Below are 13647 nucleotides of genomic sequence, written 5' to 3' on the forward strand. Positions count from 1 at the left end.
GTCTGGTCTATTTCGACGGTTCGACGCTCTTGTCGAAGGGGTATGAAATAACGTGGGTAAGGGCGCTTGGAGTGGTGCTCCGTTTCTGTTCTGCCGCACAGCACGGGCGGAGACTGTCGGACGTGACTCTGTCTTTCGGAAACAAACAGCGCTGTCTCTTGACCTCGTGTAGGTATCGCGAGAAGAGACGGAAACCCGCTTTTAAAACTCGTTGGGTAACAGATAACCCAGACCACGAAGGTTGACCCTGTATGTGATTTTCTTCCCAACCTTGGCTTCTTCCTTCTTTCTCGATTCTTCGACACGACGTACTTTCAACTCGCAGGCGCTTTGCCGGACCTTCGAAAGGGAACGTCCTGCCGGGACGTCGCCAAGGCCCTACCCCACAAAATACAAGCCTTGCCAAGTTCGGGTGCCAGCAGAACTCCCCGCTTGGCGACGTGTTTCCTGCCTGTCAAACAAAGTTTAAACTGAATGGCATTGTCTGTCGTTGACCTCAGCTGTTGTTCGCAATGATGTCGTGGACCCAAGACCGTATCAAATGGGCTAACAATTCGCGCCCAAGGATCGCTAAATATTACCTCGACCGGAGATGTCGAGCCCGAGCAGTCCATCCCCTCCCTCGCTTGCCGGAATGGTGGAGAAAGTGGCCGATCCGAACAGTGGGCATGTTCGGCGAGTTCTACATTATGCACGCAGAACAACACAGTAACGTTAACGTACACTATAACTTGGAATGATCGTCTGATGGGATGCAGCTTCCGAAGGACTACGATAACCTCTCGAGCCTGACGCAAGAAAAGGTGGGTTCGGCGTCGACACCAACATCGCGGCCCACTTGGTGCCCCAGGGCCGACAACCCGCATTATGAGGATTGGTTTTGAAGTCCCCATTTTATCCCTCTTCTCAATGCGGGAGGGCCTGTGACGATCGGGTATGTCTGGGAATGTTTCAGAAGGCAACAGCAGCACTTGAAATGCGCTCGAACTTCCGAAAGACGGCAAAGCAAAGCAGGCGCAACTGCGCACACGCGGGCACAAATCACGGCAACAGGGTCTGACGAATTGCTGGTGAGATGGCAGGTCTTGAAGAAGACCTGCAGGATGTTGAAATTGTGTGCGAGAGACCCCTCACTTGTCCATCAGAGAATGAGGCGCAGCCCGCCTTCCTCGACAGGATGGTGCTGCAGAGTGGGTCCAATTCCTCGAGAGCGCTGGGCAAGTCTGGCCACACAGTGCGGCTTCGGGGTTGATTGATGTGCCGGTGCTTGCAGCATTTGCAGGTGGCTGCTTGATTCCCCCCCGCGGGGAAAAGCTCACAGGTCGATAAGCGCTAATTAAATCCCCATCTTTTTCATTTCTTGCCCTGCAGGAGCCGGCATGTCTTAGTCGACCCTTTTATGCATCGGAGCCAGCCGTCAGTTATCTGGTTAAATCCCGCGTTAAGAGAAAACGCATCATCAGTCGCCCAAGTTGGACCTATGGGGATCGGCATTTTTGAAAGGAGTTGCTCGACTTGATTTGAGAGAAATCACCGGTCACCGACAAATGCTCGCTCGCAAAACTCCTCGTTCGGTGGACCTATTGACTCTGAGTGTCTGAGTCTCCTGTTTGTGACATGAGAAGCAGCAGGGAGCACTAGGTCGCCCCACTCACCCGGTTCCCGAAAAGGGGACACTCGGGCAGTATCTTCCCGCTGACGCACTGTGTATTCGCTGATGCTCTTCCGCCCCCCGTCTCCCCTGGGAATTTGCTGAAGGGTTCATCCTCCCCCATTCCCCGGCTGTGGACTTGACTTCAAAACACTTTCGAGACCGGCCAACGGAACGAACGCGAATCGGCCAGAAAAACGCAGCACAAGGCGCCCTGCACTGGCGAAACACGCACGTACTAACAACCCCCTCGTACCCACAAGGACTTGGCCGGCCGATTTTCCCAAACGCGACGACACTCCCATTCATTCCCTGACAGAACGGGCACCAAGACCCGTTTCTGCTCGTGGCCACGAGGAAGTTCTGGGCGCCCAGGCCTCGAACCATCGTTCCCCACGCCAAACATTACGACGACCTCAAAACATTCCTCTTGGCCTTCCGGACTCACCGGCCTGGAATTCATGACCTCTCGGCCGCGACGATACACCGTGAGGATTGATTGGGAAAGCCCTTCGACCGTTTCCAGGGAAAACAGCCGCCGCGCGGTCGCTCGAGACTGCTGAGGTATCCTAACGCGACGACACCCGCCGGCTCGTGCCTCGTCATTCGCCAAAACAACGTCAACCTCGACAGTAGCTCCCTCGATCTTTCCATGGCAATTGCGCGCGTAGCTGAAACATAGGCGGAGGCCCGTCGTTGATTCCGCGCATTCATGCAGCCGCGACAGCTCTTTGCCGGCCTGACGGCCACCACGGTGCTGCCGACCCCGACGCCCGTGGTGGACCGGAGCTGCAATGGACTGAGCCTCCCCGTGGGAGGCATCCTTTCCATGCCCAATGGCGACATTGTCACCCTCACCGCCGCCGCGGCTTTCAAACCGGTCTGCACCCCGGTCACGCCCCCCGCCATCATCGCGAACGGCGGGGGAGGATCCGTCACCATCGACAACGCCGCAGACGACTCCGAGGATTCTGGGGATGGATGGATTTACTCGGATATCCAGGACGCCTTCTACGCCTCGACGTTCCCGCAGTGCTATGCCTTGGCTACCACTACTGTTGTGGCTTACACGCTAGTCATCATGCTCTTCGTCACCCCACGCTCGTTTCTCGACGGCGGGGTTGTCGTCCTCGGTGGACGGGGGTTTACAAACGGGGGAACTGGCCCGACCATCGGTGGACGTCCTTGGTTACAGAAGGTTGCCGCCACCACAGTCGCTGTCTCCTTGACCATCGCTAGTGCAGCCACGTTCCAAGCCGCCGAAGCCCAATACTCCACTGGCTTCCCAAACGCGAAGAAACTGCAATTAGAGGTACTGGGAGGTAATGAACTCAAAATCATTCGCATTATATCCAACACATTCCTTTGGCTTGCCCAAGCCCAAACTCTCATCCGCCTCTTCCCACGCCAACGGGAAAAGGTTGTTATTAAATGGACCGCCTTCGCACTCATCACCCTCGACGTCATTTTCCAGTCGCTCAACAGCTTCATGTTTGAGCAAGGCCCGGCGCGGCCCGGTTCCTTCAAGCATCCCGTTCCCGCGCTCAGTTATCTTTTTGCGCTCTCGCTCGGCGTTCTCTATGCCGCGTGGGTGATATACTACGCGCTTCTGAAGAAGCGCTACTCCTTTTGGCACCCGCAAATGCAAAATATGCTACTAGTAGCGGTCCTATCACTGTTGGCAATCCTGATCCCGGTTGTCTTTTTCATTTTGGATCTTGTTCAGCCCGAGTTCACCGGATGGGGCGAGTACGTCCGGTGGGTAGGAGCAGCAGCCGCCAGCGTCATTGTATGGGAATGGGTGGAAAGAATAGAAGCTTTGGAAAGAGAAGAAAAGAAGGATGGGATTCTCGGCAGGGAAGTGTTTGACGGAGACGAGATGTTGGACATCGCTCGTTCAAGTAACGGGCTAAAGAGGAAGACAGAGTTTGAGGATGAGGATAAGGTTTCGAGCTTTGACACAGGACGAAGCGGGTCAGATGAAGGCCAGGCGGCAGGCGGGGCGACCACTAACAATAGATGGCCGGCAGTGGCAGCGATAGCATCGAGATATAGATCTCGCTCAAAGGCCAAACGGCCTGCCGTGCGACCAGCCGACACCAACAATACACAACCAACCAACCATGATAGGATACGGTTCCTACAACCCCCATTATGGCCGGCGCGACCACCAGCGGCCGCCACGCCCATCAGCCGCGCCGACACCTCCAGTGCAGCGAGCACTGTTTACGCCGTCAGATACCACACCCTGACGGAAACAACATCACGCACCCCACCCCCTCCGCGAAGTGACACGCCAGTGTCCCGAAGGGATAGCACTGCTTCGAACGATGCGTCTGTACCTGGGGCCCAGAGTGCGGCCGGTGAGGCGCCTGCTCCATCAAATTCGACCACCCCGGTGCCTCCTCCAAAACCTATGCCGTCGTCTAACCGATGGCGCTCCATGACCCAGCGACTTCCTTTCCACCGGCCGCCAAATCCCGATATTGAACATGCAGCCGCCGAGGAGAGCACGCCAACCCCCGCGACGGGACAACCGCCACCATGGCCACGACAGGACGGTAACCACGGAGCTGGTAGTGGGAGCGGAAACAGGAACGGGAATGCAGGCGCAACTGGCAGCAACAGATGGGACTTCCGCAGCCGCTTTGAGGATTTCGCCGTTACTCAAGCCGACCGTTTACGGGATCGGTTCCGCACTACGCTGGACACCGACAGCTTGCCGGTGACGGTGATACCCGCACCACCACGCCGCGGGGCCGCGCTCGCACAGTTGCTGGAAGAGGAAGAGGCTGGTCATCAGAGCGAGCAAGGCGGGGAAGGGACACGACGAGGCGGAAGGGAAGAGGCCACGGCCCTGGAACCACATCGCCCACACCCTCGTCCTGTTCAAGCGGCGCCCAGCCCAGATGGATCAGCGGGTACTTCGCCATTGCCTTGATTCCGCGGTCTCTTTTTATCCTGTATATCTTGATTTTTTGGGAGGCGTTTGTTTTGATGAGCATTTACAAGCGAAGCGATGCGCGGGAGCGGGCATCCAAACAAATTGGTCGTTCCAACATTTTCCTCCTCACTCGTTGGGTATCATTACCCCGTCGGATCTCCTGGGAATGGGAAGCGTAGAAAGGGGAAATGGGAGTGTCGGAATAACAAAATTAGGACGGGGATTTGTGACGGTCGGGTCACGGGACTACATGGCGCACAGTTCGCTTCTACCGTCCCTTTGATGGTGTTTTTCTTGGCTTTCTTCGTTTCTCGGAGTTATAAGAGGTTGTGGGACGGTTCTTGGGGATATGTCTTGATTGAGGATATGGATACCATGTGATGAATAGGGTTTTTTGATGGCTGGCATGGTTGGCATGGGAGCCGGTTAGCTGACTACGTAACTCGTTTGTCTTCATCCTATGACAGTCGATATTGTCCATGAATGGGATATGAACGGATGTGACTCAAACTCAATATTTCCCCAGTGAAAAGATGGTGGCAATCCTCGTGCGTCTTCCACAATTATGATAAAGAGTATTCCCCGTGCAGCAGCTGATCCAACGGGTGTTGCTGCCAAAAGAGAATTGGTCAAAAGCCAAAAAAGAACCGCGAGGCCACATAGTGTACAATACAAGTCTTGCTGTCACTGAAGCCGTGGGACCTCGAAGACCGGGGGTTAAGAGCGGAGGAAAGAGTAAGGAATCAAAGCATATTCCGTTTTTGTCCACAGAACTTAACGTGGATTAGCACCTATCCCGCATCCCCATAATGAAACAGGGTGGTATCAAGGCCGATATTTACCTCCCTTTTGGGGGAGGTGCCTTGGAGGAAGATGATAAGAGTTGCCCTTCTATGTCTTGCATCTCTTGCGCCCGCGCATGAGGATTGCAAATGGAAATTATTTTTCTATTAATTATTAACGTTGACAAGAGCCATGAGCATAACTGCCGATCTGTACGGTTTTCGTGTCAAGGATGAAGAGGCTAGTAACGTAACTGAGGTAAGTTGTCAAAGTTGTCATGCCTCCAAGCATACTACTATGTATTGCAGCGAAACAATGTGTGCTGTCATACCCCTGCTGGTCATGATTACCCGATGCAGTTTGGTGGAGCCAAATCGGTAACAGTCAGGGGTTATCGGACTTCCAAAGCACCGCTTTGGCTGCAAAGGGGAGAGGAAAAAAAGCGCCGGGGTCCAGCAGAAAAGAAATTCAGCATCCGGCAAATGTGGAGCGATCTCAACGCCAATCGGCTTCCCGCGCGTCGAGGATTGGGTATTATGCACGCTGCCTCCTGTGCTCGACTCCATTCGTCACTTACAACTCGCTGTGGTTGTTTTTCCCTTCCTCCGCTACTTTCCCCTTTCCCACGATTTTCATTATCTTCATTGTATGTTGTAACGTTGTGACGAAACAACCCAATTACTTTTGTGCAGGCTGGGTTGGTGGTGTCGCTGGACCCTAAAGACGCCTTCAATCGCGAATCGAGCATCTCGGAGATTTTGCAGTCTTGCTGTGTGCTCGCCTGCCCCGACTGTCAAGGTCACGCGGTCTCACGCGCCTCCGATCCGAGCTCACCGATTATTTATAACCACAACGAGAACGAAGCCCGGCAGGATAATACAAGGAGGACTGAGAACAATTGGCAGAACATAACAAAAAATGGCGGGCGGCTCCGAACCTTTTCCGCCGCTCAGCGCGGCAGCCGATCGCCAGTTCCAGTCTCAGTCAACAGCCACGGATACCAGCGCGCCCCGCCGGCGCAGAAAGTCGAGCATCCTGGGAAGTGAATTGCGCCTGGGTGACACAGGAGCGCCCTCGCTCGCCACAGGCATTGCCCACCTAAGCGGCTCTTCAAAGGTACGATCCGTAGCTCTTGGCAAGGAAAAGGGGGAAGGAAGGGGAGAAAAGGACGAAAAACGGAGGACAACGGACAATGAAGGAACATGATGTTGACGGCAACAGGAACCAGCATTGAGTCCCGCGACCCCATCGAAGCGCTTCTCCAAGCGCAGGAAAGCCCGCTCTGCCCTGCACCGCGCAAAGAGCATCATTGTCAAGCACACCTGGGTGTTACCTCTAGTCATCATCTTCGTCTTCCTCGCTCTCTATGCCATCAACCCGACCGAGTCGAACCCGATCCACCACTTCATCTTCCTCTCGTACAAGCTGCCACTCACGGACGCCGATGAATACCAGCAGTATGGCAAGGGCCGCTGGGACATCGCTTTCGTCGCCTTCTACACCGTCGTCCTCTCTTTTACCCGCGAGTTCATCATGCAAGAGGTCCTGCGCCCCATGGCCCGTCGTGCAGGCCTCCGATCGCGCGGCAAGCAGGCCCGCTACATGGAACAGATGTATACGGCCCTCTACTTTGGCTTGCTGGGTCCCACGGGCATGTACGTCATGAGCCGCACGCCCGTGTGGTACTTCAACACGCGCGCCATGTACGAGGCTTTCCCCCACAAGACCCACGACGCCCTCTTCAAGTTCTACTATCTCTTCCAGGCGGCCTACTGGGCCCAGCAAGCCATTGTGCTGCTCCTGGGAATGGAGAAGCCCCGCAAAGACTTCAAGGAGCTCGTCGGTCACCACATTGTCAGCCTGGCTCTCATCGGGCTCAGCTACCGTTTCCATTTTACCTACATGGGCCTGGCTGTTTACATTACCCACGACATCTCTGACTTCTTCCTGGCCGTATGTCTCTCCTCCTTTCTTCAAGAACCTTCCCTAAATGTTCCGTACCTCCCGCTAACCAACTAACTCCCCAGACCTCCAAAACCCTCAACTACCTGGACCACTGGCTAACCGGCCCCTACTACTTCACCTTCATGTGCGCCTGGGTCTACCTGCGCCACTACCTCAACCTGCGCATCCTCATCAGCCTCTTCACCGAGTTCAAGACGGTCGGCCCCTACGAGCTGAACTGGGAGACCCAGCAGTATAAATGCACCCTCTCCTTCGTCATCACCCTCGGCCTTCTCAGCTCCCTGCAGGCCCTCAACCTCTTCTGGCTCTTCTTCATCCTGCGTATCGCCTACCGCTTCGCCGTCCACAATGTCGCCAAGGATGACCGCAGCGATGTCGACGAGTCAGAGCTCGAGGAGATCACGACCGATAGCAGCAGCGCGACTACTGCCGCCATTGCTAACGGTAATGGGCATGCGATCACCAACGGGGTGGCCAAGGAGAAGGGGGCCTACGCGTCTGCTGTCGCCAACGGGACGGCGACCGCCAATGGCGCCACGACGAAGAGGAGCAGGTAAAGCTGATTTTTGTTTGGCTTTATTTTATGTTGGACTTTGCTTCCTTTGTACAACACAACCACACACTACCACGTTGTAATGGTTCGAGAAGACCACACGCATTCTATAATGACCATTTTTGGACAAGTTCAAGGGGGATATGAGGGGATGATAATGATAACAGCACACAAGTAGATAAAAAGAGAAAGAACCAAATGATGGCGAAAGAAAAACATATTTCGCTTTTCTACGCATATTTGTTTTTTTGGCACTGCATTTGACATTTCAATCCTTACTTTGGTCGAACTGGCCTTTGTTTCTCTATCGGCTGGCCGTTTTGGGAAAGTGCCTGGAGAATGGAGACAGGTGTGATGGGTCCTGGGGTAAAGGTGTACAAGGCGTTGCATGTTGTTCCAAGGCGATGTGGGTGTGGCGTGGCGGTTCGACACACCGTCGTGTACTGTACACATACTGAGCTATTTATGACCGGCTGGCGAGGTCAATTCGATGTTTTTACTGACCCGGCCTCTACTCGTGGTATTTTAGGGCGACCTAGGAGCTAGATGGGGGAATAACGAGATGAATGGATGCTGTAAGACGTAGAAGCCCAGGTACGGTGATTGACCGTCTCGGTGTAGGAGCGCAAACATTTGACTTGGATGTACAGGGAAAATAAAGCCGTGATGCTGAGAGGTCGAGAGTTTGTTCTTGCCTTATTTAACCTCGTCATTGATAACACCTTGTCCGTTGGAACAGGTAGACTGAGGTAAACCCAAGAAAATATCACAATGGCCGGTGTATCAAACATGCCGGGATGAAAGAACCAACTCTCGCACATGTTATATTCTGTGTTAGCCGAATTGGACATCAGTCTTGAATGTCCTAGTTTGCCGGCAAGCGGAGTGGTCCTCCCAAGCTAACTTTTACCAACTCATTTCAGAGCAAGGAACAGGTATCATGACATTGCTAGAAACCAATCCCACTGAAAATCTAGGAAAACCTTCACTTTATCAAGGATATCATTGTCTATACCTCTCCCTCGCTCCCACTACGCCGGCCGGTAATTAAAGGAATCTGATGCATGACGAATAACACACGCCTGAGGCCACAAACCATGGTATCGCACACCAAATCAGTAACTAGACAACCCTATGACCGGTCATTCTGCCTGCCTTCTCCTGTCCCTAAGTCCCTAATGCTCCATTTCCCATGTCCCATTCCCATCGCCCGCGCCTTGCCACCATTTACCCCTTTCCCTTACCATGCCGTCCGAACCTTGCCTTTCTTTCCCTTTCCCTTCCTTTCCCATTAACACACCCTCATTCCCCCCAACAAGCCGGTGTAAATAAAAAGGTCGATAACAAGCCATCAGATCAAACCCACAGACCGGCCCGGGGCTAAAAAGGGCAAACAACGAAGTTAAATGAAATAAAACAGAACATAAAATAGATGATAGAAGAACAACGCCGCCCATGCTTTGGGAATCATGGTCATTTCTCATTCATTACGGCGCCTGTGAGCAGGCAAAACCAGTGCAGCGAGCCGCCCCCCACAGGGCAAAAACACCAAGAACAAAGCAATGATGTGTTCGTTTTCCATCGCCTATCCTACTCGGTCTTGTGGGAAATGAAATAAAATAAAATAAACACCTTAACACCAGAAAGAGGAAAAAAAGTTATGTAAACAACACACAGAAGTCCGAGTAGAGCAAATCAGCTCAAGAGGTATTAAGTTTTTCGTTTAGTCGGCAGTCTTCCCCGGAGGCCCCGTTTTGGGTCGAGAGACTGCGAATGTAGAAGTCATGATTCGTGGAGCTGCGGCTGATCACGTCGATCATCCGTCGTCGTTGTGCGCCCGATGTCTCCTGGGTATTAAAGTGGAGGTCTCGTGTACCTCGTGCGGGATTTTTCGCCGGAATAAAAGGCGTCATGAGGTTTCTGTCGCTCGGTAGATGTTGATGTTGTGTGTGAAGGACAATAAAAGTCGACGTCCGGTGCTGCCTCTAGCTCAACTGCCCAAGCCAGAATTTGGTATCATTCAAGGAGAGATTGACGCATCGGTCGAACGCCCAGCGGAGGACTCGGACGGGTATGAGTAAAGTGGTGGCCGTGCGCTTTCGGCTGGCTTGTTAGGCCCCCCTTCGCCGTTCTCCGGCGCATCGTCTTGAAGGGTGCTTTCGGACCCGCTCGAGGTGCTGTCGCTGGTGTGGGAGGAAACCGAATCGGTGTCACGAGCTTCGTCGGCGGTCGTAACGGGGCTGTGGGGGGCCGTGGGAAGAATCGCCGACGAGAGCATACTGTTGTAGCCGTCGTTGCCGAGGTTTGCTTGGCTCAATAACTTCTTCGCCTTCCTAGTGGCGTCGCGAGCATGCTCAGCCGCTCGCTCGGCGCGGCAGTGCTTCTCCCACATAGCCGTGTAGCGGCCATTGAGGGCTAGAAGCTCTTGGTGGGTGCCTTTCTCCACCATGGTGCCCGCATGAAGGACAATGATTTGATCGGCGTGGGTGATCGTCGAGAGCCGGTGGCTAGAACAAACAGAAAAACACGGTTAGATGACTCGGGAACAATCGAGCGAGGAATGGCGGCTACTCACGCAATAATCATCAGCGTGCGATCCTCACCGAACTTGCCGCTAATCAGTTTCGACTGAATCTTTTGTTCGGTCTCCCCGTCGAGCGCCGACGTTGCTTCGTCAAGCATGATGATCTTCGGCTTTTTGAGAATGGTGCGAGCAATTGCCACCCGCTGCTTCTCGCCACCGCTCAGCCGCAGGCCTCGTTCTCCCACCTTCGTCGAGTAACCGTCTGGGAAACTCATGATACGGTCGTGAATGGCGGCTGCGCGGCAGGCATCGAATACCTCTTCGTCGGTCGCACTGGGGTTGGCGTATTTCAGGTTGTACATCAACGACTCATTGAAGAGAATGGTGTCTTGTGGAACGACGCCGATGAAGCCGCGCACCGAGTCGATCGTCACATCCTTAACGTCGTGGCCATCGATTTCGATACTTCCCTCGCGACAGTTGTAGTACCGAAACATCAGGCGGAACACAGTCGACTTGCCGCCGCCGGACTCTCCAACAAAAGCGGTCGTGGTGCCTGGCTTGCACTCGAACGAGAGATTTTGAAGGGCTGTCCTGCGCTTGTCGTACGAGAACCCAACCTCGTTCCACTTGATATGGCCGTTGCACTCTTTGAGGGCCTCAACACCGGGCTTGTCCACGACGGTAGGCTGGATCTTGAAGAGTTCGAGTAGTCTCTCACCGGAGATCATAGCTGACTGCACTGTACGATAGAAGGTCCCAAAAAAGTTGAGCGGCCCCTGTAGCTGGTTGAGGTAGGTGACGAGTAGCACGAAGTCGCCCACGGTCCTATCGCCACGCGACACCTGGTAGCCACAAGTGAGTAGCGCAACCAGTAAACCACACATGAACACGACCGACTGGCACATGTTCATATGGTTGATACCGTATGTGACCTTGGCCTCTGCGTCCTGGAACTTCTTGATAGCGTTGCCGTAACGATCAAACTCCCTCCTTTCGGCATTGAAGTACTTGACCGTCTCGTACGACATGATAGAGTCGTTCTTAACAGCCTCCTCCTCACGGTCCGCATTGACCATCTCGCGACGCTGATCAGCCCGAGTAGCGCCCATGCGAATGGTCAGGTAGAGGTAGTAGAACGTGATGATCGAGACAAAGAGGGCGTAGAGCGAACCGAAGCGAATATAGAAGTAAACAATGGCCACCAAAAGATCCACAAGCATCGGTACTACCTGGAAGGTGACTTGCTCAAGAAACTGGTTGATCGAAGCGCCCTTGTTGAGTGCCGAAAGAACCTCGCCGGTGCGTTTTCCTAGGTGGAAATCCAACGAGAGGGAATGAACATGCTCGAAGGCAGCTGTCGTCAAGGCGCGGTAGGTATGCTGCGAAACAGGCACCCAGAGAATCGACCGAATCGATCCCAACAGGCCCGAGGGGCCCTGGAGAAGCTTGTACAATATTAAGAGCCCAAGCTCAAACCAGACCTTGTCGATGTTCCGTTTCTCGAATATGTCGGTAACAACACCAAGCTGGGCAGGAACCAGGATGTTGACCACGCGCTGTAGGATGACGATGACGAAGCAGAGCACAACGACGCCCTTGAGCCTGCTCGATCTGCTGGGCCAGAGGTACGGGAAGAAAACCGAATACCCCCGACAGTATTCGAACCATGTCTTGTGGGGAATTTTGTCGGATCGGTAGAAGGCGGCCTCGTTGTCCTGTTGCGGCGTGCCCTGTTCGTTCGGCCTGATGTTCGAGTCTCGTCGGGGATCTCTTGTCGTGCTTCCGTATTGGATATTTCGCCTCGCGTGTCCGTTGACTCGGCCTTCGTCGTCACTGTTCGCGCCCAGCAGGGGGCTGCCCTCATCGGAATCCGACCGCTGGGCCTCTTCGTCGAGAAAGCGGCGTTCTTCCAGCCGTTTCCGTGCGATGGCGCCGTACAAGCTGACCAAAATGATGAGGATGCAAACGCGGATTCCTGCAATGCCTAGGTCGAGAATGTCCCAAAACTCAAGATCGGAGTCGGAGTTGGAATCGGCCAAATACGTAAGGTAACCGCCGTCGGAAATTGTAACGGCGGAAGCGAGGAGGATGATGGTTTCGCCAGCCAAGCCAAGGACCCAGAAGATACCATGGACAAGGGTCGGGCTTTCACGCCATTCGAGGAGGGTGATGAGAACATAAAGATAGAGAAACGCCGAACCAACGATGTAGACCTGGTTCGTTTGTTAGTTCAAGCACTAGTCTGAGGCTAAGCGGCCAAGCGGGAGGGTAGAAAAAGAGACCAAGAGGGGTGAGGGGAAAAACACACAATTCTTTGCTCGCCGCACCACCATACATGAGTGAAACCCGCATCTCTGCTCGATTTCATGGCATGGACAGCGGCAGCCGCGCCATTGGCGACAAATGACACAATAATCGCGGCCGTCAGGTACAAAAAGACGGACCAAGCAAAGCCTCTGGTGTTGGCGTCGTCGTCTATTTGCGAGGCTTGGTGTCTTCGTCTCCTCTTGGTGATTGGCAGCGGTTTCCCACCGGGACCCGTGACGGTGGGCGTGGCTAACTCTTCCTCGGTTTTGGAGGTAACAATGGTGTGAATACCGGCCGAGATGATGAAGGTTAGAAGCAGAACCACGGGGTAAAGCACCTGGGCCATCTGTAGGACCGACTGGGCAGAGCTGGAGCTCTGCTCCGAGCCGCCATTGTCGGATGCCGACTCCATTCTGGACCTGCAAGAATGGATCGATGGTTAGAAGGGAGAAGCGAGCCGAGTCGGGAGGACAGGCGAGGTGGGTGACCAAAAGAAGAGGGACAAGGACCGAAAGAAGAGGGAGGCAAGATTATGGAGATAGGAAGAAACGGCCAAGTGTTATTGCAGGCAACAACACAACATGCTGTTTTTGTCGCCCGTCAGAGGCGGGGACTTGAACAAACGGGTCGGGTCTAGAGGTGTCCGCCGTGGTAGCAGCGGGGATAGTGCTTGGGGAGCGGCAGAGAGGAAGCGGTGGATGGACATACATACGCGACTCGAGACGGGATTTCCCAGGTCTTGGGACGGAAGTCGTGTTGTCTTAATATGAGGCGAAACAGGGCCCACGGCTCATGGCCCTGGCGGGCTTGTGGCGGCAAAGAGAGGGGCTGCCATAGTTGTTTCGAAAGTCAGCGGCTGATTTACGAGAGCATGGCGAGAATGGCCCGGTCGGGCGGCGTCGTGGTGGGGGAGGCGA

The 13647-nt window shown here is 54.2% G+C and overlaps 3 protein-coding genes across 3 annotated transcripts; 2 read left to right on the forward strand and 1 right to left on the reverse strand.

The window, feature by feature from the left end:
* Positions 1-2363: 2363 nt before the first annotated feature.
* C8A04DRAFT_35163 (PalH/RIM21-domain-containing protein) lies at positions 2364-4592 on the forward strand (the record flags this gene model as incomplete). The annotated part of the gene is made up of 2 exons (XM_062783066.1): positions 2364-4212; positions 4261-4592. The coding sequence occupies 2 exons, from the start codon at positions 2364-2366 to the stop codon at positions 4590-4592; spliced, it is 2181 nt and encodes a 726-aa protein (XP_062639546.1).
* Positions 4593-6296: 1704 nt separating this feature from the next.
* On the forward strand, positions 6297-7900 carry C8A04DRAFT_25992 (TLC domain-containing protein; the record flags this gene model as incomplete). The annotated part of the gene is made up of 3 exons (XM_062779767.1): positions 6297-6494; positions 6600-7331; positions 7406-7900. The coding sequence occupies 3 exons, from the start codon at positions 6297-6299 to the stop codon at positions 7898-7900; spliced, it is 1425 nt and encodes a 474-aa protein (XP_062639547.1).
* A 2016-nt stretch (positions 7901-9916) lies between these two features.
* C8A04DRAFT_35165 (ABC transporter-like protein) lies at positions 9917-13142 on the reverse strand (the record flags this gene model as incomplete). Its single annotated transcript, XM_062783067.1, has 3 exons — positions 9917-10403; positions 10472-12636; positions 12732-13142. 3 exons carry the CDS (start codon positions 13140-13142, stop codon positions 9917-9919), a joined length of 3063 nt encoding a protein of 1020 aa, XP_062639548.1.
* Between the last annotated feature and the right edge of the window lie 505 nt (positions 13143-13647).

This window comes from Dichotomopilus funicola (assembly GCF_033296635.1).
Source record: "Dichotomopilus funicola strain CBS 141.50 unplaced genomic scaffold C8A04scaffold_10, whole genome shotgun sequence".
NCBI lineage: Eukaryota > Fungi > Ascomycota > Sordariomycetes > Sordariales > Chaetomiaceae > Dichotomopilus > Dichotomopilus funicola.